This window comes from Solenopsis invicta, chromosome 9 (assembly GCF_016802725.1).
Source record: "Solenopsis invicta isolate M01_SB chromosome 9, UNIL_Sinv_3.0, whole genome shotgun sequence".
NCBI lineage: Eukaryota > Metazoa > Arthropoda > Insecta > Hymenoptera > Formicidae > Solenopsis > Solenopsis invicta.
In genome coordinates this window covers 7,636,406-7,661,822 of record NC_052672.1, presented here as the reverse complement: position 1 = coordinate 7,661,822, position 25,417 = coordinate 7,636,406, and the positions used below count along the sequence as shown (strand labels likewise).

Here is a 25,417-nt window from a genome sequence, read left to right as displayed (position 1 = left end):
ACAGGACTTGTGTGTATTGATAGAATGCGTGCTGGCATCTAGTATAAGGTAAAAGAAAATTTGAAGGAAACAGTAGTCGGTATTATCATATCAAAATAACATAAAAAAATTCCAACATTTCCTCATTTTTACTTTTAATATTTTTACTTTTGTACTTTTGCGTCATATTGTAAACATTCAAGATTAGATCCTATAAACTAATAAATTTTTAATAAAGAAAGGCAAATTCATTGATGTAACAATAAATAAATATTTAATATATAAAGGAACGAACGAACAAATTAACGAAGATAATAGAATTTAGTTGTCAAATATAAATTAGGTATAAAAACAAAATTTAACAAATAAAAGAAAAAATAATATCACGATCCTCCTTTACATTTTTATATAATAATAATCAATATTTAATAATCAATATTTTAAATTGTATACTTAGCGGTTTAATTCACCAATGTGTTGTTTAATTGATTCTAAAAAATGCTGATATATTTAATACTTTGGTTGTTATTTATAAAAATGTTACGACACTGAATAATGAATTGAAGAAAAACAAGGGGTAGTATATAATAATACTTCAAAAAAAAAAATAAACAAATTTAAAAATTGGGTTTAAAAATAATATATTATTTTAAAAAATTATATATTTATTTAAAACAAAAAGAAAATATTATCAAAATATATGTAAGCGTATGTACATACATATTTAATTTTTGTAATTCAATTTTTGTATAATCTTAACAAAGTCATTCGCTGGTCATTCACTATTTTAGCTATTTTATTCAAGTCACGGGCGTGCACGGAATGCAAATACGATGCATCGTGAAAGACTGTGTAAGACGTAATTACGCAAATAACGTAGAAATAGCATAGTAATGGCACAAAGTGATGTAGAGTAGATCTTGGCAATGACTTCAAATTCATGCGTGACTTTTCTTTAATCATTATATCATGTTGTTATGTAGCAACTTACGTAGATATTTTCATTCGAATGTAATGAAAAAAGTACCGTGTTGCTTGAATAACAATATAACGATATAGGAACACTTTGATTAGTAATTTGTAATATTGCCATAAAATTATTAATTAAATAATATATAATTTATAATATGTTATTAATAATATATAACTATAATAAATTAATTATGCCACTATAAACAATTATTAATAATAATTTAATATTATATATACATATAATAACATAATATCATTATATTATTAATATTAAATATATTAAGTTTATTCTTATATTATTAATAACATATAACTATATTTATTAAATTATTTAATGGATGTTTGAAACAATAAAATATATCCAAAAAAATAAAATATCTATATTTTTATTTCTATAATATATTTACATTTTCTTTTAACGAAGTATGCATAAATATATAGAAGAGATGGATGTCATATATATCTTATTGTTAGATATGTATGCATATGTAGACTAATGGAATATTCCAGATATCTTAGAAAGAAAATTTCCTTCTCATCCGTTTGTCATTTTCTCAGGTTCATTATAATTACTCGCCGCGTAAATGAGTAGTTTCAGAAAACAGCCGTCCGAAAGTCTAAGAAGTAATTTTCACTCAACGACATTTCGAAGTAAATCGCGCGGAAGAAAATAGATTGTCTCACACGATTGTGAAAGTTTCTGGATTACTATGCTCACGCATAGTAAATAGAATAGCGGTGTGATTTACATATATTAGCATAATTACGTCTCGCTTAGAACAGATACATGTTAAATACTCGCGTAAGGATTAGTAAGTAAAATTATGAAAACAAATTATGAAAACATAATGTAAAAGAAATAAATTTCAATTATTTTCATGATTTAGAAACTAAAAGTAAAGGAAAAATTAAAAGTTAAAAATATTTACATTGTGTTTTTACATGTTACTATGTTCTCTTGTATTATTATGATTAATAAAAATATTTAATTAATAAAATCGAAAACTGAACACAAGAAAATCAGGCTTAGAAAATAAAAAATTTAAATAATATATGAGAACCACGCAGTCTTGACGCAAAATTTCTTAGATACATTTTTCAATTATAATATTAACAAATATTTTGATACTAACATCAAGTCATCTTTAGTGTTTAATGCAATTTAACTTACAGTAATGTAAGAAAGAAATTGGGTAATTTAATATTTTTTAAACTAAATTAAGTTCAAAAGTTAATGGTTAATTAATTTTTATTAAATTAATTTTTATTAAAAGCAAAACAATGCTGACAGTTGATCCTAGATGAAAATCATATACATCACACACAAAATTTTATTTGGAAAATTTGCAATAAAAATAAATTCATAAAATTCATCAACCATGTAACTAATATGTTATTATAAAAAAGAATGTTTAATGTATCAATATTGCATTGTCCAACTCCATATGAAGTTTAAATGAATTTCGAGAAACATGTAATTAATATTTGATGTGATTTGAAAATGTTTTAAAAACTGTTTTTTTAATTAATGTTAGATAAACAGTAGGCTTGGATCTTTTCTATTTAATGTAAAAAAATGTACGGACTATTTACTGATTACAATAATTTAAAAATTATAATTTTGTGGGTTAAAAGTTTTTTGCATAACTATGAGCAATTATATTCACGTATAATATCAGAAATTATCATGTAATTGTATTTCTTTTTTTTTTAAAGTTAAATTATCATACGTTCTGAATGGAAAATTCAGCACCTAGGTACCCGAGTGACACGAATTAATTACTTAAACTCAAATCTTTTGATTACACGGCTCAGGATGATGTATTTTTGTCGAAATGAGCTCTTTTAGATCATTTTAAATAAATTTAAAATTTATTGCAGCAATTAATAAAATATTATAAAAACATTACTTTTTTTCAATATTTGTTTCTTAATCATTTCTTTCATATATGAATAAATATCATTATTTTCTCAATATGATCTATTCACAAAATGTGCTTAAAAACTAAAAGAAAAGTTCATTAAATTATTATTAAAAATTACAGAAAAATCATATGTTTGTTTTTTAGATTGCATCTGAAGTTCATCTTTTTTTCCGAACTGCAATTTATCATTTGATTCAACGCATTTAGAAATATCTTATTAAAAAGTGACCTTATGATGGACGATTTGAAAGCGTAATGCAATACAAATCTGGAAGGATGTAGTTAATTATTATCTAATTAAATTGTATTTTTTTGTATTGAACAATTTGTTTAATGTAATAAAAACTTCCATATCTTATAAATAATCCAGTCTGAATAGCTAAGAGACGCATTTAAAAGACGCATGTTTATATTATATCTTATTAAAATTTTAGTTGCAAGTTGTGGGACACTTTGTATAATTAGAATGTTATAATTTTTAAAAGTTAGATTACTCTGACTCAAATAATAAAACGATTATGATATGAATTATCAAATATATTAATTGCTTTATTTATAAATTAAGTTTACATAAAGTGACAAAGAAATACTTTTTATATGGAAATGTATTTCTTTTACAATTTTTTATTTTCTATTACATAAATATTTAACTTAAAAGGAAGGTTAACAAATTAACACTTTGTATTTAAAGAAAAAATTGAAGTTATGAATTAACTTTTATAATATTAATTAAAATAAATTAAAAGTCATTAACCTTTTAATTTTAATGTTTAACTTTTAACTCTTTAATTAGTTACTACCTTGTAGTAACGAGTACCTTGTAGTAATGAATTAAAAAGATGTATAGTTTAACAAAGATTGGTGTCAATAATCGCTATCACTCGCCGATTTAATTAATTCACTGGGTAGCCCACATTGTGTTGTCAATGTATTGAAATTATTAGGTGGCAATTGTTTTACATTAAGATGTATATTTGTCAAAATGTAAAAGTCTCATCTGTTAGTAGAAAAATATTGACAAAGTTCTAGAAAGTAATTGCTAGAAAGAAATTACAGGATAAATGTAATAAAAATAAATATTGATGTTAGAATTTTACTTTAAATTAAATAAATAATTTAAAATTAAAAATACATTAATTGCAGAGGAAAAAAGAAAAACGTGTTAACGTGTTAAGCAAAGAAGAGCGAAAAAAGAACATCTGGTTAGAAAGTGATGAGTTCCGTCGAACGCTTTTTATCCGAAAGGAACGGATGTAAAAGACTCTCATTATACTTCGTCGTCAATTTCACTGGCTAGATAGAAAAGGAACGCTTTGGGCGTCTTGGACCCATCTGGAGAGAGTGAGAACAGGCCAAAGAGAGTGGTCTCGGATGCTGATGTTTCTGTTCCTCATCAGTAGTTAACCGCGTGTCGCGGTGCTCTATTCATTGATCCGTTGACGTGAACGTGACCACAAAACGTGATATATGAGTTCGCACAAATCTCTCGGACAAATAAAGGGTCAAATTAATGTTACAATTATCTCGCATTAACAGAGGCGCGCCTGTGGGGTGAATTTATATCAAAAGTGTGCATTTTCACAAAGTGATCGGATCCTCAAGCGTAATAGTATATAATACTGATAATATTATATGAAAAAGGTAGGAATACGAAATACGGTAGAAAAGATACTGAAGTATATTTAATTGTAAAGCTTTGTTTTAAATCAAATGTCATGATGAGATTTGTCGCTATGCTAAACTTTTTTTTTACACTGACATTTATAAATATATTATAATGTTTATACGTACATATGTACTTTTATCTTCAGTTTCAAATTCTCTTTAGATCAGAAATGCATATATTATTTCTGTTATCTTCTTTAATATTTATAATAAATAATGCCAATGATTATCGGTTTAGTCATCACAAGTGTTAAACAATGATTAATTTTATCGGAGAAAAAAGTAAGATTAGTTTCCAATGTCATCACGATCTGCGGATGAGATTTCAGACTCGCCTTCGACCTTGATCTTGAGAAATCCAGGTGAGGCTGTCGGTTTGAATCGCTGCACGTGCTTTCGAGTCTTTAGAATGTGACGATTGATGTCATCGCGGCAATAGAAAATCATCGCAACAATGTACTTGCTCGCTCGTTTGTAAAAGCTTCAATTGTTTGACATTAATTGAGATCTTCTAATTAAGGACCTCCGTGAATATACTCGCTGTAATTTTTCTCTTTTTAGATTAATTGTCGATCTAAAATTTGTAGAATTTCGCGCTTGAGTAAGTTAATTAATATAAAATATAAATATTAATCTAAATAATATAAAATATAAACATGCACATTAATATAAAATATAAATATTTTGGTTAAATATTGGTTGATATTTTGCAACAAATTCTTTACAGTGTATTAAAAATTCTGGCAGCTTATTACTAGAATTGACGATTAATTTAAAATGTTACCATTACAGAAATGTAATACTGTCAGTATTAAATTGGTTAATAATTAATACTCACTTTGAGTAGTAAAAACATTGTTAATTTTAATACTCGAAATGAGTAACAATTACTGGCCAATTTAATACTGCCAATATTATGTTTCTGTAAATCTAGTTTCAGTTTATGATCAAAATCAAAATTCAAGTCCGACACAATTCGTGGAACTACACTGAAAAAAAAAGAATCTTGTTGCATTAATTGAAAATCTAATGAACAGGCTAGATTCAAGTAGTATGTTAAAAAACGGACGATTCAGAAATTGTGTAAGAAATATTGGATGATGAGTAATAGTCTGTCAAACGTTCAAATTATAAAATCTCGAATCTTTGTGTATTATAACAATTAGAACTTCTGCTTAGTTTCTTCAAAATGCACTCAAGCATATACGTCTTGTCGATACAATCAAATCATTTTCTTCAATTATTTTTATCAAATGTATTTAAGAATTGATATAGGCATATCATTAATCACAAAAACTCACTTTAATCGAAAAATAGTATTTCTTTTTTTTCTTAAGGAAATTTTAAACTAATGGCATCGATATTACAAAATTCTCCGAATTAGCTTTACAGAATTGAAAACTTTTTTTACATGTGTAAAGTATTGCTTAGTTGTACATATGTAAAGAAATTTATAATAGAACCTTAAGAACCTTAACACATTAAAAATTATACATAGTAATTCAATTTTTAATTTTTTTTTATTTTTTAACTGAAGTGGAGTATTATACGATTTATTCTCGTGTGTACTTGACACATGCTAAAAAGATTCCAATTCTAGAACCAATTTAAATATAAAGTTTTGTACCCTACAATTCCATCGGTCCAACTGCTTAATTAATATCAATCTAATTTCAACTTATTATTGAATAATACATTTTTAAATAAATATATTATCTTATTTAAATAATATCCATTTAAGATCTAAAAAAATCTTAAAAGGCGGACTAATGTGCTCGAGTATCTAAATGAATAGGCTAGATTTAAATTAGACGAATGTGTGCAAGGCGCGTGATACTTGTTTATTTTTTCACCGGACAGTAGAAGCGCGAAGAAAGTCGAGCAATCAAAAACAATAGCGTGCTCGTACTTTTAACTCGTAACTTACGGCACGATGGTTGAAAGTGATATTTCACTCTTTCCTTCGTCTTCAATTCGCCGCGTACCATCTAAACGAAACAGCCGAAGTTCATTCTAGAGCAAGGCTTTTATTTCGCGAAGTAGAGCTGCTGCACGAGCATAACTTGGTTCCGCGATACTTCCACGGAGAAACAGATGTTTCTACCGGTTCAATAATTTTTATTATCACGAGCTTAATACTAAAAAAAGAGAAGAAGAAAAAAAATAAGAAAGTCGGGCAGTAGTTAATTTATAATAAAATAGATATGTCTGTCGTATTTATCGATTGCTCATAGATTTCTGTCGATCTTTCGTATCAAGCGATAGTATCTCGTCGTTCACAAAGGAATGAGAGGGACACACCTCTTCGAAATGCTCGTAAATGCGATCTACCCGGCGCGATCCTCGCCCCGCACTCACCAGGTTGAATCGCCGTCGTTGTCAAAGTCGAAAGTTACCGGCTAACTTTCACTAATAACCAAAGAGGGGGAAAGGGGAAGGGAAGGAGGGATACGTCGCCGTGCGAACACGGTTCCGCATGTAGACCGGCCGAACGTTACGAAGCACTAAAAGGCGTGCCACTTGTCTCGGTGGCCTGGTTTCGTGTCCCACTTTTGTCCCGGACTGTACGTGAACGTCTTTGGACACGCTAACATGAATTCGCTCACGGTGTGCTGGCGAGGAACCGATCGAGAATGTGCACGAAGCCCCAGGTTGCCCGAGATCGACGGGGAAATCTACGAGTCGTCTATCCGCGCGACTCGCGATCAACCCTTTGATGCGACCCATTATAATCGTCACCGTGTGGTTGCATGATTTACATTTATAATCAATTCAATTATCAGTTTGATCAGCGAGCAGCCACTTGTATGCCACATGTAATTTAAAAATCCGCTAAAAACGAAAGTGAGACTCGTTACTATTGACTCCGAGGCGTAAAATCGTTAAATTTATAATGACAAATAATCACGCTAGAAAGATTTTGTGTCAAAAGATGGTAGAATTACGAAATTCCGACTCCACGTCCCGTGTTAAGCCCTTCGCGTGAGACGACCGTCTGATTCTCAGCTCGAGATAACATTGTACGCGACGGATAAAAATGAGGACAGGATTCACCCCACATTCATGGGAAAGAAGTATGACTATTGTCTAAATTAAATTCCGTATAAAATAAACTTCTAATTAAGCAAATAACGAGCAACGTAATATGATGCGTATAATAGATGATGCGAAAAATCGTCACAATATTTTTCCAATAATTTTTGCGAGACGAATCCGCCTCCGAAATACGATCGTGTTTTACAAGGCGAGTCTCTTTCACAGTTCCAGCAATTAACACTTTCCAGCGAGGTCCGTATTATTGAGTCCCCTTTGAGCTCTTCGCAGCCGTTCGATTAAACGTAGCGCGTCCGCGCATGTAAAACAAATTTTACTACATTCAATTGCAACGAGCGACCATAAAAAAAAGAGCTTGGGAAACGAAAGGCTCTTTTTTATTTAACGATTTTTTCTCGGCTTCTAACAGAACCGTCGACAGGAGAGACGCAGGCGACGAGCAATCGGAAGGCACGGATTTCAAAGTGAAATCATGAACGCGATAAAATGATACGGTGTCGGATCAGAAACGATTCATGACAACGTCGTGAACATGTTTGGCGGACGACAGTGAATCGCACGATCATCGCTGACGGCTGAAGGGAGAAATGACTGTTCTCAAAGTCGGAGCGCTTATCTCGCTACTTCTGACCGCCAATATCTGCTGTCTCTCTAATAAGAGAAAGAACAATCGATTTCTGAAAAATTTCGGTAAATATACATAGTCACATTTTTCGTTTATCGCCAAAAACAATATTTTGCGAGAGAAATTTGAACGTACTTTTTTTTTCAGGTCAGCCAGAGAAAGAAGAAAATATCGAAAATGCTATCGACTCACATGGACAGATGAGATTCTTCGATGAACTTGGATGTAAGTAGTGTCTGTTATAATTATTCTTATTATATATTAGATAATGTTATTGCCTCAAATACGCTAACGCTATTGAAAATAAATAGATATTAAAATAAGGCTGCTTCAAAGAAAAAAATTTACTATATATCAGAATGATAATTTCTCTCAACTTTGTTGAGAAAAAGAGATTCATATCTTCACTTTTGCATTTGATAGTAACACGATTTAAATAGAACAGTTGAAGTATATTTAATTATCATGATTATATATATATTTAGTATTTTTTGGAAGACAGTGAATAACGCTGCGAAAAATTATACTGACATTGATATATCTTTCCTTCAAAACAATTTGAATTAACAAATGAATAGCATGCGATAAGGATGATTCAGCCATATGAGCCATTTGCGCGAGACGGTGAGATCTCGATGAAATATGATAGATATCGAAAGATTTTAAGATGACAAACCGGTTGACGTTCACCGGATACTCATACTCACGCACACAACCAAAGCAAGGTGGTCTATATCTTTATCTATTCCAAGCAATCCGACATTTTTTTTATTATCGCCGGCATATAATAATTATAATCGAATTAGTTTAGAATAAGAGAGGCAAGTTTAGCGCATCATTCATGTATGGGTTTAATAAACCTACTTAAACAAATTATATCAAACTAGTTAGACTTATCGTTACGAAAATGTACTCGAAAAATTAAAGAGAGTTTAAAGAAAGGATTTCCTTTTAACGATATTTTATCTGATGCAACTGTCATCTAAACGATATATGCGATGCGATTATAGTAATTTTCTATTGTAAATGTGAGCAAAGCACGAAGTGTTCATAGTTGAGTTAACAAGAGAGACGAAATCGGAATCGTACTTGAAAGGCCACTTACCAACGCTTACTTTCTACAAGAATATTTATAATGAAGCGCACGGAAGCTCCGTTTTCACTGCGACCTCAGCGCACCTCTTCTCTCGTCGTTACAAGCGCTTTGCCGATGATATCTTTCCTTTTATTGAAGATGATATCTAGTATTTAATCCCCGAATTACTAAATTACAGGAACAAAGCTTTTGAACTTTTGTGGAATTTAATTCCTTTTCTGATAATTTCCATAGCACAATCTAAATGCTTTTCTGTACTTAATTTTTTTCCAAAAATAAAAATTAGCATACATGAGAAAATATTAGTCTATGTATTAACTGTATATTTATTTGTTTTTAAATAAACTTAATAGGATGCTCTATCAATAGATACTTCGCCTCTAGGTTTTATTTTTCAAAGTAAAAATACTATCCTCCTATGAACCCATTATACTACGAACCCATGCGATGAAATTGGGTCGCGAAATCTCGGACCCAATCTATTGAATCTATTCGATGTAAATGAAACCATTTTATATAGCGAATCTTTAATTGCTCGAGATCACTCGTGCACTGTCTCATCTTTTATTTATGATAAAACTCAATAGATTTTTTACAAAATTGTCACACAATTTTTAATTTTCAATCAATCTAAATGTTTACTAAAATTTAAAACAGCAAGTATTATTTCATGGTTCTTTCAGTGTTCAACTATATTGTAATGAAGCTATCAAAATCTCAATGAAGAAATAAAATTAATAAAATAACAATCATAAAAAGAATTTTAAATAAAAATTTATAATCCCTCGAAATATAACCTTTGACAATAATAAAAAATATACAACAATGGTAGCAAAGGATAAAATGATAAAACGAGATAATTTAACGATTCAAGGATTCATCACAGAAATAACTATCCCAGTTTTCCGTCTTCACGAGGCGACTGGCCCGAATCTTGAAAAAGTTTTCCAACTATTCAGAGTACGACAATTTCGCAGCGACATAACAATTCAACGAAGAAAGAAATGGAAAATAAGATCCGACACGGCGATGTGTTCTGGCGATGGCGAAGGTGGGGAACCAATGTGAGACCAAGGGACGACACCGCCGCCGCCGTTGCGGGAAAGCTGATGCCGGTGAAAGCAGTGGACGCCTTCTTAGATCGTGACTCGTGGGACATCGGTTTAAGCCAGTCCACGTGCAGAAGGCGGGTATTGTCACGGTTTCTCACTGTCACTCCAGTGAAGTGTCGTAAGGCGCCTTTAACCTTTGACACTGCCCTTCGATCGTACATATGCGTCAGCGATCTCCAAGAAGAGGCTACGTTTGCTGTTGTCTTGCATTTGAAGAGTTTACATAAATTGAAGATATCGCAAGAGAAATCAGTGATATCAAAATGGCGGTGGTTACATGGGATTCCAAAATCGTTCGAAATATTGTGCTGCTCGCGAAAGCGTTCGACAAAGTGCAAGATTTGTGAGAGAAATTCGACCATGAATCACTACGTTAAAGATTAAGGATTTTTGAACCGGAATTAATTGACAATCAAATCTTATCAAGTGCATTCAAAATCTGATGTTTCTTCCAAAGTGGAAAGTTTACTATTCATATGAAAAGAAAAGCCAGGAGCTGGCGAATCAAAGAAATTAATCGTATGCCAATTAATTCCTTAAACGTTTTTACAAGTGAAATTTCAGCTAGTCTAACATCACAAGAGAAAACTTGACTCGCAGCTTCCAACTAAGTCAAGTTTCTCTTCGAATAATTTCGGAGAAACTTTATTTAATCGTGAAATCTCTACTGTTCTTCATTGATCGCCAAAGAGAAGGTGATGAACCGTTTGTGAGTAATCCACATTGTAGTGCGACCCTTTTAACTTTTAAGCGCGCCGTGAGATCGTGACGATGCGCAAAGTATCCGAAGTGTTCTCGAAGTGACAAGCGGAAGTCAAAGTCGATCATGAAGATCGTGCTCGGGGTGCTTTTGATTACCGTGGCGAGCGCGTTCGATCCCCATGACACCTATTCGTGGAAACGCAGAGAGGATTGTAAGATCGCGGCTGCGAGCCGATCGAGCGTGCCCGTCAAAATTAAAGACACTCGTCTGCAGCGATCCAATGTGTATCGGTCGAGATCGTCGAACTCGCGAGAGGATAAAGCTCTCCAAGACTCACCGAAAAGATTTGCGATGGTCGAAGATTCGAACGAGCATCATGATCTCTGGAAATCCGAAGCCACTAGGACGAGGCAGGATCTAACGCGCGAGAATCGAGCCATCGAGAGCACTCTGAAGAACGTGGTAGGCAGACCATCCAAGGTCGAGCAGTATCAGTACTTTTCTAATTTTCCATACGACGGTGATGAATCCACCGACGCCATATTGGAGGACACAGATCATCCGAAGAGTTCGGTGTTTTCCACAGATACCCAAAATCATTTCTTGAATCATAATACAGAAGAGGCGGATTGGAGCGGGCAGAAAGTGTTCGAAAAAAATCCACAGAATGAAGAAATAAATATCCAGGAATTACTGAATGAAATGAGACAAAAGAGATTGAATGGAGTAATTGAGGAAATGGTAGATGGGCATCGTCAGAGCAGAGATAGGAAGCTAACTAGCCAGCAGCAAGGCGCTTTGCTGGTGGAGACACTTAGAAAGAAGCGAAATCACACCAGTGATCATCGAGGACACGGCTCTAATCTCCAGAGCGGCCTTATGGATATGTTGGGCAGAAGTATGTAGGATTGAAAATGATATCAGAAAATGCTTCTGATCCAACATGATATTGATCCTGCGAATAAACTTCGTAGGCTGCTACAGATCAATTTTATCAAAAGCTATAAAAGCGCAAACTATAAATTAAATAAATTATATGAAATAAACAAATAAAAATATAAAGACTCGTGATTCAGCCTTTTATATTTGATATTTTTGAAAGTTTATAAAATGAGAATTAATAGTAATTTAATCATTGATTTTCCTTTTAGTAGAATATAAAAGTATCATTGTGAATTATTAATTAAATTGTATGTATTAAAAATCGACTCGGAATTCACTTTGATGAATCAAAGAGAGAAAAAGTTTCATGGCTGATTCATTTTCTGATGTTGATCTTCAGAAAGATGAGCTGAAGAAATGTATCTAATTAAAGCTACAGTATCGTGACAATACATAGATAAACATCAATGTAGTAGATTCGATTACTTTCAGATGTCTACAGATGAAACAAATTTTTGACTAGGTTATTTTTTAACAAAAACTTTTATGTATTAGTTAGCTATCTATTAATATTAACTCTTATTCTGCATCGTAACGTTTTGTTCCTTATTTTACATCGTGGGGTCATTCACATTTTACGGTGTATTCTTTTTAAAGAGTACACCGTAATAACATGGTTTTCAACCATAATTTTATTTAGTTTCAACCTTCTAGTATACGATTAAAAAGTGAAATGACAATAACAGTTGATAAAATTATGTAATTTTGACACGTACTGTACCGGTGTACGCGTCGCGGAAAATTTTGCTTGGACGCGAGTGATCCTACAAAATAGAGTAACGGTTAAAATAACATTAGTTTATAAAAAATCCATTTTTTTAATTATCTTAAATTAAACGAGGTGTTTTACATATTTTTAGATGTTAAGAATAATGTCGTAAGCCAATTTTCAGCAGCAGCACGTTAGGTTTCAGAAATAATTGAGGCTTAATATACAAAAAATGACTTTTATTGAAATTTTTTTATAAAAAAGATCATCAGTATCTGATCAGAAAATATTCTGATCAGAAGTCAATATATTGTTTATGCCCTATAAAATACATTTTTTTTTATTTTGGTATCTTTCCTTTAATCATATGACAGGAAAAATATAGTTTTGCTGAAATAGTAAATATTCTACTTATGATGATAAAGTCATATACTTATAATATTTGTAGTTTAGGTTATTATTGATACGTATACACAATTTATTTTGATAGACTTTACTGAACATATATTTATAAGCATATAGGGCGCTTTATCTTAATTACCCACTTTAAATTTTTTGAAACAATTGCATTTTTGAACAAAATGTTTAAAATTGAAGTTTTATAATCTAAAAGACAAATAATGATAAAATCATTCCCTTTCCACTCGATGTTGCTCGATGACTGAACTGCTTCTCGTGCGTGAGATGCTGCTTCCCAGCTTTTATAGCATGGCTAAAATGAGATATAGAAATAAAAAGATTGCATTTAGAGGCTAAACAGTATATTTACGATATCTGAATTTCCAAATAACGTTAATTACAAAAAATTTGAGAAATCTCAAAAATGCAATTTTTTTACACATTAAACTTCAATTATTTTGAAAATCTATATTGCATGTATATTGCATAAACGGTTTATTTAAATTTTGTGTGTTAAATTAACACAAGATGAAAATGCTGGAGAAAGTAACACGAGTATTAAAAAAATTAATGCAAAAACCCTGTGACACTTTGACACAATTTGGAAGTAATAACATTTATAATATATTGACACACATTCTATTCATTAATTTAAAATAAATTCAAAATCACTTTACTTTTGTATTTTTTGTTTATTTACATAAATTATGTTATTTTAATATCTACTAACAATAAGAAATATTCAATATCAATTTAATACAAAATATTCAAACAACACGATTATGTTAAATTAATTTGGCTGTTAAAAAGATCAACAGAAAATTTTAATAAAAAAAAAACAGTTTTAATATAGATACAAAAATATTTTCTACTGTGCAGTGATACCGCAAACGTGCAAGTACAAAGGTGCAAAATTCGAGTGCGGTCTCAGCATTAGCTGCGTTCTCGGTGGCGGTCGCCCTGTCGATCTCTGTTCCGGGGGTTTAATATGGAGCTGCTGCGTGGACGACGATGACATACCTGAACAAGCGTCGCGACCGACCGTGGGTTTGCTACAGAATGCCAGTAAGTTTTTCTCGCACTGAATCATATTTCATATGTATCGACGAAATATGTGTGCTGAAATAACTCTAATTAAAAAATAGTTAACAAACTTTAACTAAACAGTCGGTGAGTTTCTTAATGCACCATTTAGGAACGGATCAGACAATGAAAACGTTGTATGTTCTTTTCTCACGGAAGAGTTTTTAATTCAATGGCGTGTCTCAATTAACTCGCGAGGTCCTTTTTATCTGCCGTCATGCCGTTGTAAATTTACGACATCCTGGAACAGGGTCTGTGTCCTCGAATGTCGCTAAACCGAGTTTCTGAACCGAGACTTCGAGGTTGCGCTTTTAGCGCGACTTGCTCGAGAACAATTTCCGTAAACACTTTGAAACTTCATGTGTGATCGATTGTCAAATCTTGACTACTTTGATCCGTAATTCATAACGATTATAATGAAATAATTCGATATAATCGTATACTTTCTATATGAGGTAGAGAAATTCGGTATTTAGCGAAGATCGCAAAGAGAATACTGTATGTCACCGGATGATGCTATAATTAACGGTGGAGAAGATGTAACGTTATTTTGCCAGACTGTAACGTTAGGGATAAAGATGAGATTAGATCGCGAGAAGGTTGAGAACGCTCGGTTTATTGCTAACTGAAAGGAGACACCGGCTGGAAGTAACCTGATTTCTATCCGGCGACATCCGAAATTACACAACCAACGGCGTCCAGCCAGTGTCGCGCGCATCGACGCTGCGACGGCCAGCACTTTCAAATACAGTTATTCACACCTAGTTTGCGCGGCGGCATCGCGTTGCACGCCCGTAGAACTTTACGCGAGCGTGCTTTCTCAAGCCGCAAGTCGCTCACCGTAACCGCGCAAACATCAATACAATGCCTACGACTAGAAACAGACGAGGAAATAATGTCACCGACAGAACAAGATAATTACATATCGTGGTACATATTTTCTTGTAGTATTAGTTTTATAATAAGAAAGTAAGTTCTCTCAAATAAGTACAGAAGTGCCATAACTATAATGGAGGTTGATGCTTGGTCTAATATTATTTTATAGGCAGAGGAAAGTCATCAATTCCGGCATACCACTTCGTCTGTAAATAATATTTTTTAAATAAAGATTAAAAATAAAACTTTAAAAACATAAAAACAAATTAGAAAGTGTCTTCTATCAAATGATATAGCATTTTATAATATAGTTTTGTATTTTATAATTAATGTTTTTGCAACGTAATTAGAAAGAACATTTTAGAAATCGGATACCAAAATTGGCGCAGGTAGAATTCAGACACGATCTCAAAGTGAAAAAGTTTACTAGTATATCGTGGATCGGTCCCGTTCGATTTTTTTTTTTTTATGTTTTTGATCTTAAGGTTTTGAAGAAAATACAAAAAAATTAATGAAACGTCTGTCAACATTGTGGTTGAAAATTTTGTAGTTATTGTTCTTGCGGAGAGAAACGCCGGTTTATGCTACACAGAGGCTTTATGTTCCAAACCGCACTATAAAGAAGCATGAAAGAGAAATATAAACAAAATTGCTTTAGGAAACTACAAACGTGTAAAATAATTTAATATTATAAATAAGAGACTCGCGAATTATTTAAACTATGCATAATGGATTTTATATAGAAAAAAGCTATGAATGTATAAATTATGGGTTTTTAATTCTTTAATTGTCTAAGATTATTGTTTTATTAGTATTATTGTTTCATCAGTATTAATTAATATAGTGTAATGTTTAGTTTCCAAGAAATAAGAGGGTGCCGCTTTAAGAAATCTATACCGGTATTACCGACTTTTCTTTAAATCTTAAATATATATTCAGTTTTATAAACTACACATAGCTGATCTTGAAACGCATATATAAACCAAAGCTGGAAGTGATATCACAAATTAATTAATTGACCCGTATTTAGACCGCTCTGTCAAAGATATAGCAACATTAAATTTATAATCAATTTATAATAATTTCTAATTTCAGTTGATTGCATTTCTAAACTGTATTTAAAGCGCAATTTATAAAATTAAAAGTGTATTTAAAGATGTGTGTGTTACATCTTAAAGTACAGTATCAAAAATATAAAAATTCCATAGATTGTTCTATTATTATGTTTGAGTATCTGAGCAAAATTTGAACATAATTCTCTTGTTCGTTTAACAGTTATTTAATTTTTTGTTTTCTTTTGACGCTTACGTAAAATCTCATTTTGTAATATTTATTTGAAAATTTGATGAAAAAGTATACTAGCATTACGAATTAAATTATATTTTTTACATATACTAATAAAACTTTAATAAATATTTATACCAAAGTTTATCTGAATTAATTTACTAGTTTAAATTATTTACCTGAAACTGCTACAAAATAAAATCATTTTTGCTGCATAAACTAGCCAAATTTTTTATTGGTCGTTATTCATAGTTGATTCCTATATTAAAAATCGTCTCAAGTACTATCTTAAGATGTTATCACGAAACACAGAGTCATATTATGCAGTTAGCATCTTAATATATTGTTCAAGATTGTCTTGAAATAATATTTGATTATGATACCAGCCATTGTTTTCTTTTGCAACTAGTTTTAAAACCAAAATTTGTGTACTCACGATCAAAATCTTTGTCACTTAAAAAAAAGAATAATGAAAAAGCCTATAGTTTTTAAATTTTAATAACTTTTATTGGTATTGCAGAGCAAAGACATTTAAGATTTATAACATACTTAAAACATATAAAATAATATTTAGTGTCAAATTTTAATGTTGACTGTAATTGGTGCTTCTTTACTCATTTGTGTGATTAAAATAGTTTAATTAAAATTATTATTATTTAAATACAATTTTTTTATGTTTTCTTTCATACTGCTTTGGTCAAAAGAACGAGGTACCACTTTTTTTTATTTATATACATATATAATTCTTTCGGTTTGTATTGTTTCTTATTGGTGTTATCAATATTATAAAGCTTAAAGGTTTTTAAACAAATAATAATTAACATTTTAAATTTTGTAAAAATTCCTTTCAATTAAAAGCATTTTTAAAAATGTAGGTGGTAATACTTAAGACCAAGACTGTATTTATATACTTTACAGTACATGATTTTGTATGAGTTGGATAAAAGTGTTTCTTGGTTGCGACGAATAATTATAGAGAAAGCGATGCAAGTGAATTGTTAACTCTAGTCTACTACTCTTCAAACAATCACACATACACAACGGTTTGCCGGACTCGACCAAAATGAGCATCTTGTGATTTTTTAAACTAATTTTGCTAACTACACTTTTATTCCAGTGATAAGTTAGAAACTACTTAGAAGGAATCAAAATATATTGCAAAATATATAAAATATATAAAATATTTAAAATATAAAATACGTTAACACTTATTTGGGCAAAAAATCTAAAAATCATCTGTCAAAAATTTTATTATTACCTACTTTTCATTACAAAAAAATAATATGTAATAAAATAATATGTAATACGGAACTAAAAAAAGATAGACCTGTGTACGATAAATATTTTATTTAAGAAACAAATAAGCCATCAGTTTACTAAACTAAGAATAAAATATAAAATATATATTTTGTTACAGTAGAGTATTCTGGTATTATTTAACATCATTTATTAGATGAACTCGTTAAGAATTGTCTACAATTAGTCTTTAAAAATAATTTTTAAAACGGTATTAATTTATATTTTTATAATACATTAATTATTAATTTAAAAAAAAGTTAATAGAATAAAAAAAAGTTCATTTTTACTTTAATTGGTAACAAATAATTACAAATTAGTATTATTGTTAATTTATAACAAATATTTTGTGAAGAAACGATAAAATAAGATACAGAATTAATCGAAAAAAAAGTTACGTTATTACTACAGCAGGTCAGACCAAAAGAGCGCGAAGGACGAATTAAATTAGCTAATGAAATGATATAATATTCCACTTACCTGATACTATCAGCCGCCGCAGAAAAAATTTGTGAAAGCACAGTGCTCTATATTTCATTTGTGCACGCACAGAAGTAATAGAAAATAGATCTTATCGGATCTAATCCAAGTGTAATAGACTAGGGTTAATAACATTAACATTTATTATTGTAATAATCTTCTACATTAATTTCTCGATTAGATTCTAAATTGATAATCTTTAATCCTCTAACTATGAATAAAGATAATATGCGTGATTGCATAATCGCCATGTTATGCGGCTTAAATTCAGTCGCAAAGCCATACATAATGCGAGTGATTCCGAATAGCTAATAGCGACACCGTTACGTTGCCCAGCATTTTCCATAAATCTCGGGCATCAACAGCCATACGTGGACGACGACGTACACATTTACAGCAACGCGGTAAGGCCCAGCAGGCCCTCGCATAGCCACGAGACTCATCGGCCCACGTACGTTGGTGGCGTCAGTAATCCTACCAACCATTACGATTCGTCTTACGCGATCTGGAATCATGATCGGCCGAACGATCTCGCGGTCGGCCACGACCGGCCAACGTATGTCACTCGCCCGTATCACACGGTTCCAGAGTATCCGCAGGCCGAGTACGACGGCGGCTATCCGCCCGCCGCTTCCGACGGGTCGATCGAGGACTCGTCTAACGCCATGGACTACTCCAGATACCGTGGTAATCGCATGAGAATGCACGTTGATCATTGCACCGAGTGTCGCACGATGTGTGTCGAACGCACGAGTTCAAGACTCGCTGTGACTTCCGGTGAATTCAGATTCCGAAAAGTACGGGCACGCAAGAATCAAATGCCGTTGCATCTCGTAAGATGGGAAATTGAATTCACCTCGAAATTATATTCCTTACAGTTAAAACTTGTACCGCTTCGAGTCACGTCTGGCCGAGCTTCTGCTTTCTAAACTTATTGCTTCGATTCTATTTGCAACGGATTGAGATCTCGCGGATATCTTAGGCGCACTTGATTATTGGTTTGGATATGCTCGATGCTGATTATATATTGTGATCGATCTCGAAAGCACTGACTGACTTTGATCTTAATCTAATCACGTTAGATTATAAGAGACAAATTGTGTTGCTATTTGCTAACAAACATGGACAGATAATTATTAGACTTCGTACCAGATTGAATTCACTGTTGTTGAGAAGAAAAATGCGCTGACTTTAAAGAATATACAGAGTTACCTGTCGACTAACAACTTCGACGAAAATCAATACGAAATATACGAAACAAACTGACGAATTTTGTAAAATGGATGATACCGAGACGATATTCAAAATACTATATTTATTATTAAATACACCAGCGTTTATTGTCAGAGAATCAAATCAATTTATAATCCTAAATAACGATGACAGTATGTATCTAAATATGCACACGATGTTTCGCATGGAAATCGCACAAAAAGAACTCTTTCGTCGTCACATCACACATTTTCCTGCACAAAGTGTTGCCGGAAAACGATCGAAAAATTGAATTTGGAGAAAGAAATGAGAAAATGTAGAAAAATATAAAAAAAATAATTGGAAATATAGAACGAAGAATAAAACGGAAAACGCGAAAAACAAGGAGAATAATAGAAGACTGCACCACTGCATGAAGCACTATGGAACAAAGAAGAGCATAAAATTACCATTCTCAAGTTCTTTTAAGCAATAAAATACAAAGTAAAAATATGAGATAGAGCAAAATATTGTGGAATGTCAAAATTAGTCGAGTTCTTTTTTTTTTTTTTTTTTTTTAGAAAATACGAAATTTCTAAATGTGCATTTTGTGTTATTACATTACACGTTATTTTTCAAATATAATATTAATAAGCTAATAGTTGGAGTGACTAATATACACAAATGTATAATTACGTAATAGATCTTGTATTCCTAACTTCTTCCTATCTTGAGTAGAATCGCTAGGAAAGTGTTTTGCAACGTTTACTTCTAGACAATGTAACTCTTTAACTCCCAGTAATAAACAGATTCCCTAAAGTCGCGCGAACTTTCTATACTGTGCCATGTCTATTTTCTGCTTTCTGTCTCTCGCCAAGGCGCGAACAATCTTGAGCAAACACCTAGGTATCAGTTTAATTGCGATAATTGTAGAAAGTATCATTTAATAAATGTTTAGTGTGAGCTTATCCTCTCCATCGCATATTCTTATTTTCTCCTCCACGACACGCACACAAATACCATTTCTGCGATCATTCGTGTTTATTCTCAAATATCACCTTCGCATCATCACTATCGCGTGTGTTATCGCTAATACAGATCGCAATCAGGCAGTTTTCTCTTGACCGCGTACTCGAGACAATCGAGACCCCTAATAGCTAACATAGATCGTACTTTCAGGCTGTGGAGAGCTGTACATGAGGAGCAACAGGATCGTAGGTGGACACTCGTCCAGTTTCGGCAGTCATCCGTGGCAGGTGAGGTCGTCCTCTTCGCGCGATCTTCCTCTCTTCTCGCTTCTCGACCGCCATAATAAATCTCTAGCTCGGCTCCCGCGCAAAGCGACACACTCTTCCTTTCCTCTGCATTATTCATCGGGAACGAGCCATCAATTTGCTCGGTTCGCCTAGCGCGGAGAGCGAGAAGGAAAATAATCTATTAAATCTTCTCTAAAGGCCGCGAACCGTGACGCGGACTTAGATACATATTTCATGTATAACGCGCCTGTAAATAGGTCTCTAAACGTTCTCTTTGTTGCAGGCTGCCATTATCAAGTCGGGATTCTTACAAACCAAGAAGCTATCTTGCGGTGGCGCCTTGCTGAATAACCGATGGGTGGTTACTGCGGCACACTGCATCGCGACGTTAGTATTGAATATTACGATCGACGTTCTAATATAATAACAATATTCATATACATGCATTGTTTCTATGTTAGAACACCAAATAACAATTTGAAAGTTCGACTTGGAGAATGGGACGTTCGGGACCAATCAGAACGGCTTCTCCACGAAGAATACAATATCGAGAGAAAAGAGGTTCTTCTTTTAAACATTAATACTTTGAGCTTTATTGATTTTATGGTACATGCTCGAGAACTCCGCGAATCGTATTGTGACGTATATTAAAGAAGAAATAGCAAAATACAAACTGTTATTGTGCTTTATTCTTTACTCTCGCAGAAATTTAATACTGGCAGTATTAAATTGGTCAGTGCTTTTAAGGTTTTCTACTTTGTCGCTCTAATTTTTTAAAAGATTATTTAGAAATTTATTTTAAGAAAGTAGGTAAATTACTTTCTGTCCTTTATTTATTATTGTTCTATGACTAGTTTCCTACTTTTTTTTTTTAATGAAAAAATATGAATAAAAGTTTATTTTATGCACAATAGATTAACTTTTGCATGACTTGGGATCTTCTAATAAACTAAAATTAAAAACTTAAACGTCATCAGAACACTTGACTCTTGTCAAAACCAGAATTTTTTATTTTAAATAAATGGTTTAAAAAAAAGTTTAATTTTTGTTCTACTTTTTTTACGTTTTCGAGTCTTATAAAAAATATAAGAAATTTAACCAGTCTGGTTTCAACAATAACCGTAAGTCTGTTCTGATTATAATGATTGTACAGAAGTCAAATGAATCTATTGTTAATAAATATTATATAATACTTATTTTAAAAAATAGGAAATTAATCTTTAGATAATAATAAACAAAGAACGAAAACAATTTTGAAAAACATTTGCACACTTTCCTAAAAACAAATCTAAAGAATTTGAGCGGCAAAGTAAAAATAAAATCTCTTTAATGCTCAAAATATGTCATTAATCACTGGTCAATATTTCAAAAAATTGCCAATATTAAATTTCTCTAAGGGTATAAAGCATGAAAATTTAATCATAATTACGCTAAGAGTCGCAATAACAACAGATACACCCGCAATACTCTCCTACCGACTATCGAAATGACGTGGCTTTGGTGAAGCTATCCCGGATGGTAGCTTTCAAGCAGCACATCGTCCCGGTTTGCCTGCCGGCGAGGAATTTGAAGCTCTCCGGCCGAACCGCAACCGTCGCTGGTTGGGGACGAACCAGGCATGGTCAAACTTCGTCGCCGAGCGTTCTTCAAGAAGTCGACGTCGAGGTGAGTACACTCTCGGCTAACGTATTTGTCTTTGATAAAACATCGTTTCTTTGGCAAAGTACGCGTTAAAAATAATCGTGTAATTTATCGTACAAATCTATCTAACGGTACAATTCTAAAACACATTTTTTACGATGTTTTATATTAATTTATTCATATAATTAATTATTACCTACAAAAATCACAAGAGGAAAGTTATCTATCAGAAATAAATTCATATACTACTCAATTATTGTTACATATAATATATATAATGTTTATAATGTTATTTAATTAGGCGATAAACGTTAAATGTTTTGGAAATTAATAAAAACAATTTGCATAAGTGATTTTAGTCATATTTAAATAGCGCTAGTTTTCATTTTAGAGAATTTTAGAACTTTTTTACAATTTTGTTTTTGAAAAAGTTTCTCAAGCACTACTCAATGAAAATCAAATTCAAACAGCCATAGGAGCTTGCAACAACTTATTAAAATTTATTTCACAGGTATCAAAGTGACTTTGAATTTGACGACAAAGATTAAAGCGAACAATCTCAAGCAATCGAAACTCTATGGCTGTTTAAGGACCTGAACTAGATCTACATTCAGTATAATAATATCATAAATGTGTGAATCTCACGTAAATTGCGCATATTCGATCTTGAAACACAGTCCTTAACTGAAAGACGAATATGTAACATCACAAATTAAATTGAAGAACAATTTAATTAAACTGATGTTTATAATATACAGTATCTTAAAAATACTGTAAAAAATTTATTTCGATAAATAATACGTACTTCTCAACTCGTGATTCTTACTTCTATAACATTTAGCATTATTACTTACACCACGATTATTCCACTAGTCTCACAACAATTTTGGTTATTTATAATTTACCTGATAGTTTTATTTTTCTGCACATATTAGGGGAATGACTTTTTTCACGATGTACTATCAACAATAATAAAAGACAAAAATTATGAAGCAAAATCTACTGTGGACCGATATTAGCCTTTTCTCATATTTATCTTTGACATTTTTATCGGTCCAAATTTTATTATTGTTTATTGAGTAATTTTACAACATTAAAAAAAAAATAATATTGTAAAATATTGCTAAAGTTGTCTATAATGTACGCTGGTGCTATTTAAATTATATGCTTGCAAACCTCTAATATTTTTTTAATATATCATTGTTATATATTTCTATTTAGGTAATACCGAACGACAAATGTCAGAAGTGGTTCAGAGCAGCAGGGAGGAGAGAAACCATTCATGACGTATTTCTTTGCGCAGGATATAAACAAGGCGGACGAGATTCTTGTCAGGTAATCAACCAAAATAAGATATTTTACAAGATATTTGATTAATTCGACAATTAGCTAGACACATGTAAAATTAGAAGACTACGTTTACAAGTTCGCTTATAACAGGGTGATTCGGGTGGACCGCTCACAATGTCGGTGGAAGGCAGACACGTTCTGATCGGTTTGGTTTCCTGGGGCATCGGTTGCGGTCGCGAGCACCTACCTGGTGTATACACCAATATCCAGAAATTCGTGCCCTGGATCGATAAGGTTATGAGCTAAAGCTGGAACGCTCAGTCCTTCGATGGACGAGTTGATTTACTCAAGAAAAAGAAGAAAAAGCATGGAAGAGGACACGAAGTTACCAAAGTCTTATCTTGCTTTTTTAAGGACTTTTACAATCGTGCTCGATTATGGAGAATTGGCACTCTTTCAAAAGTGCCAAAAAGCATGACGCTTTTCAAAGTGTTGTCGCATGAAGATCGCTAAGTACATTTGAAACTGGCAATGAAAGGTTAATCAAAGATTAAAGTCAATGTATCTTAATGATTAATTGGCCACACTAGGATGAAATTGTTGAGATGCTAATTAGTAGTAATAAGTAAGAAGAGATATTTAATATAAAAATAATATAAGCTATTTGTAAGCTTCGTTGTTGTTATATTCATATTATCTTACAAATAATTTATTATATCTATTAAAACAAAAACATTTATTTCGAAATTTAAAAGCATTTTTGTCTTTGCATTAAAAAATACGACCAATATCACTGATATAAACTTTTTAAATAAAATTATTTTGTTATTTAAAAAGTTTTAAGAATTCAAGAAACAATAAATATTTTAAAACATTATCTTGATTTGTGATAACAAAATTTTATCAAATTTGTCTTAAAATTCTATTTGTACAAAAAACTTTATATACTTGTGTATGCAAACTTTTATATAAAATATATAAAAATATTTAAAAATGGGAAGAAAAATATGGAGAATTTTGATTGTAATAAATTTCTTGGTAAACAAAGTGTTACTTTCTTTTATATCAACTTATCAATTACTTGACGAGTGTAAATAAATAAGTTTTTACACATAAAATTAAGATCAGAAAAAGGAACATAAAATTAAGTTGGAAATAAAGTTAATCTATTATATTATTATTCTGACAATATGTGCAAATAATTATATACGAACGTTTCAGACTTATTTGCTTTCTTCAGCATGAAATTAGAAATAAATAGAAAACTATTATCGCATTAAGTCATAAAGTTAATCCATTAACGGTATAACGTTAAGATTGAACAAATAGAGGATACATGATAAAAGCTAGCAAACAAGAAGACGTGTGATTGCGTTTGATGTACGGCCCGATGACAAATTCATCGGAATCTTAATTTATTTATGTTTGTTTCTCTGACCTTGATTCGATATTTAAATTTTGCATTTTGTGTACAGTGCGGTGTAATGATTCGAAGAGCCTAGTAGATGGCTGACTTATCGACAGTCTAACATTATACAATATATGTTAGACTATGACGTCGGTAAGTCAGCCATCTACTAGGCTCTTCAAATTATTGCATCGCACTGTACATCGAGCCTGTTAATTACGTTTTTATATCAAACATGTTTTTCCTTTATTGTAACAAACGTAACTCATTTTACATTTGCTAACATATTAATTTATGATAAATTTTTGAATTTATATCAATATTTTTATTTTAAAGGTATTTACAAAAATATTCGTTTTTATACCAGATGTAACATAGGTTTCCCATAATTTTTCATGGATACGTGCATACAGTTCTTTGCTTCAACGTCG

At 31.7% G+C, this 25,417-nt stretch overlaps 1 protein-coding gene across 5 annotated transcripts; it reads left to right on the top strand.

Moving 5' to 3' along the window:
* The first annotated feature begins 4,223 nt into the window (after positions 1–4,223).
* LOC105202169 (serine proteinase stubble) lies at positions 4,224–24,351 on the top strand. 5 transcript variants are annotated; one of them, XM_039453543.1, is made up of 11 exons: positions 4,224–4,517; positions 8,005–8,285; positions 8,368–8,445; positions 14,061–14,246; positions 18,537–18,887; positions 20,571–20,647; positions 20,931–21,034; positions 21,109–21,208; positions 22,100–22,312; positions 23,510–23,623; positions 23,729–24,349. In XM_039453543.1, the coding sequence occupies exons 2-11, from the start codon at positions 8,183–8,185 to the stop codon at positions 23,882–23,884; spliced, it is 1,482 nt and encodes a 493-aa protein (XP_039309477.1). In that variant the 5' UTR covers positions 4,224–4,517; positions 8,005–8,182; the 3' UTR covers positions 23,885–24,349. The 5 variants fall into 5 exon arrangements, with proteins under 5 accessions (XP_039309477.1, XP_039309478.1, XP_039309476.1 ...); XM_039453544.1 differs by lacking the exon at positions 18,537–18,887 and having other exon boundaries at positions 4,232–4,517; positions 23,729–24,345; XM_039453542.1 differs by lacking the exons at positions 4,224–4,517; positions 8,005–8,285; positions 8,368–8,445 and adding an exon at positions 11,192–12,029 and having other exon boundaries at positions 23,729–24,351.
* The last annotated feature ends 1,066 nt before the right edge of the window (positions 24,352–25,417 follow it).